We start from the raw sequence: 2491 nt of genomic DNA, 5'->3' as shown, positions 1-2491 counted from the left end.
CAGCGCGGATTTGAGGACTCCTGCCAGCCTCATCCCATGTTTCCACTGCTCTTTAATAAGGTATTGGACCTGGGGAAGAGCTGCTCTTGCCTGGAAGGACTAATAGACATTCAGAGTGCCAAGCCACAGACCCAACCCAGAGACAACAGTTGTACCACAGGCTCTGAAAAGGGCCTCGTGCAGCGTTAAACCCGGTCCGTGCCCAGGACCCGGGTGCTCCCCACATCCCTCCTGTGCCGTACCTTCCTGATATGCCTCGTTGATAGCTGCGATCTCCTGGTTGTTCCGCGTGGCCATGATTTCGATGAGGATGCTCTCGTCTGTGCCGGCCCCCTGGAAGAGAGCGGTATGGTGGGGTGCTGCGGGTGCCAGTGCTGGATGGGGACACGGTGGCATCGCCCCGCCGGTGCCAGGCAAGGAGGGGCTGCCCTAACCCCAGGGCTACCATGTGCCGAAAGTCCAAGTCCAGCAAACGTCCCCAAGGGCTGGTAGGAACCAGCATGGAAGTGTCCAAGTGTGCTGCTAGTGGGGTCCAACTGGTGTGACTGGTGGATAGTGGTGCACGCCACCAGTTTGCCCCTACCCTGGCTCTCCTATGTGAGCGCCTGGCAGGGCACTGCTCCTGCTGCAAAGCGGGGATGCTCTGTAAAGCAGCGGGAGGCCTGCCTGAGAGGCTTTGTGTACGAGCTGGCTAGAGCATGCTGGGCTGCAAAGAGGCCAAACTGGGCTCCTGGCAGGTCTTGAGTGCAAACCAGGTCTTTGTCCTGGTGCTTTCTGCTCTGCTTTCCTTCCGCATAGGAGACGAGAGCCTGGGGGCACGTGAAGCTGGGGTGCACTCACAGCCCCGGGCCACCAGCAGCACAGGTACAACCACAACGAAGACCGCCTCGTCCTCGTGTGCTGAAACTGATCCCACCAGCGTGGCAGTTACCTCCACAGCCTTCCTCAGCTGCTTGGCGTCGTACTGCGGCGGTGTCAGCATGAGCCCAAGGATCAGCTTTGCCAGGCTGCCCGACAGCTCAGATTTCAGGTCTGCCATCAGGTCCTGCAAGAATGTTTAGAGTTCAGTCCCCAGCTCCTCCACAGGAACGGACCAGCTGAGGCAATGCCGGGGAGAAAATGGGACGAGAGCGTGGAGGTGGGACACATCTGGGAAGACCCTTGGGGTGGTTTAAGGTGACATTTTGGGGGATGGCTTTGGGGAGATCCTGGCTCTGGAGTCCTCTGTGCGGGACTGAGGATGCCCTCCCCTCAGGCTGGTAGCGCACCCACAACTTGTTCTTCCTTGGGGGAGTCACGACAGAGCAAAGCGGGGTGCCCTGGCTGCCCACTGGGCAGGATTTCTTTCAGCGAGGGGCAGATCTCCGCATGGGAGGGGGCAGAAGGAAGGAGCAGGGTCACTGGGCAGGATTTCTTTCAGCGAGGGGCAGATTTCCGCATGGGAGGGGGCAGGATGCGGGCAGAAGGAAGGAGCAGGGTGAAAGGGGGGGGGCTGGCAGTCCCCTGCCGTAGTGAGCCTTGTAAGCCTTTAGGATCTGCTGCCTCTGGGCGTTGCTCCTCTGCGTCACCACCTCGATGATGGCCCCTTCATCCGTGCCTGCAATGACAGCAGTGATGCTGGGGAGAGCCGAGGGGGCCAGCAGAGCCACACTGTGTCACCCCTGACCGCGGGCACATCACCACCCCCACCCCCGCAAAGTGGGGAGGGTGGGGAAGGGAGAGCTCCCACAGCTCCAAAACCATCTTTTTATTCCCCCCGGGACTTTCATGCAGCCCTGCATGGGCCAGGGTGGGTTTTCTGCCGCAGGAGCTGTTGAGGAGCAGCAGGAAGGGGCTGGACGCATGGGCCCTGCTTACCCAGGCCCTTCATCGCCTTCCTCAGCACCTGCGCGTCCCCGTCGTCATTGAAGTCTTCCGTGGGCTGCACGGTTCCTCGCAGCTGTGGATGCACAGAGGGGTTTGGGTTCATCCCTGAGCTGGGTGGGATGGAGGGAGGGATGGAGAGAGAAAGGGACAGAGAGAGGGAGGGAAGGTGCCACCCGGCAAGCTGAGGCCAAAGCAGGTCGTGTGTTAGTGCAAGCACCTGGGGCTCAGTGAGGATGTCCCCGCCACTGTCACCCCCTCCATCGAGGGGCAAACCGTAGCCAGGCCAGCAGAGAGCAGGGAGAAGACAGCAACAGACAGTCCCTGGAGTCTCGGTGTCCTGCTCGGTGTTATACCCGCCTCCCCTAGCACTGGGACACCTCGGCCGGGGCTGGCCGCATCAGCTGAGAGCCAGAAGAGGAGTTGCTGAAAGGGTGCCTGCTCCTGCCCTGTGATTCTACCCTCCTGCATCCTTACAGCTCCCAGTACATCTCCATCCTCCCCATGCACCTGCACGTAGGGCTCAGGGTGTCTTTTCTGCACATCCCAAAGCACCCTTTTGTGTGCACCCTCCAGCTGCATGCAGGGTGCCAGCTCCCCACGGCACGGCTGTGCCCCGGCCGGGGTG

General features: G+C 61.1%; 1 protein-coding gene across 1 annotated transcript in view; it reads right to left on the bottom strand.

Moving 5' to 3' along the window:
- ANXA6 (annexin A6) overlaps nt 1-2491 on the bottom strand; it is a 10834-nt gene that overhangs the window by 4743 nt on the left and 3600 nt on the right. The window contains exons 13-16 of the mRNA XM_009572122.1: nt 1858-1939; nt 1494-1597; nt 932-1045; nt 243-333 (exon numbers count right to left, since the gene is read on the bottom strand). Coding sequence (XP_009570417.1) covers nt 243-333; nt 932-1045; nt 1494-1597; nt 1858-1939 — 391 coding nt within the window. The remainder of the gene's footprint in view (nt 1-242; nt 334-931; nt 1046-1493; nt 1598-1857; nt 1940-2491) is intronic.

This window comes from Fulmarus glacialis, unplaced genomic scaffold, assembly GCF_000690835.1.
Source record: "Fulmarus glacialis isolate BGI_N327 unplaced genomic scaffold, ASM69083v1 scaffold20002, whole genome shotgun sequence".
Classification (NCBI taxonomy): domain Eukaryota; kingdom Metazoa; phylum Chordata; class Aves; order Procellariiformes; family Procellariidae; genus Fulmarus; species Fulmarus glacialis.
The sequence above is the reverse complement of the archived record's forward strand: the minus strand, read 5'-3'. Positions and strand labels throughout refer to the sequence as shown.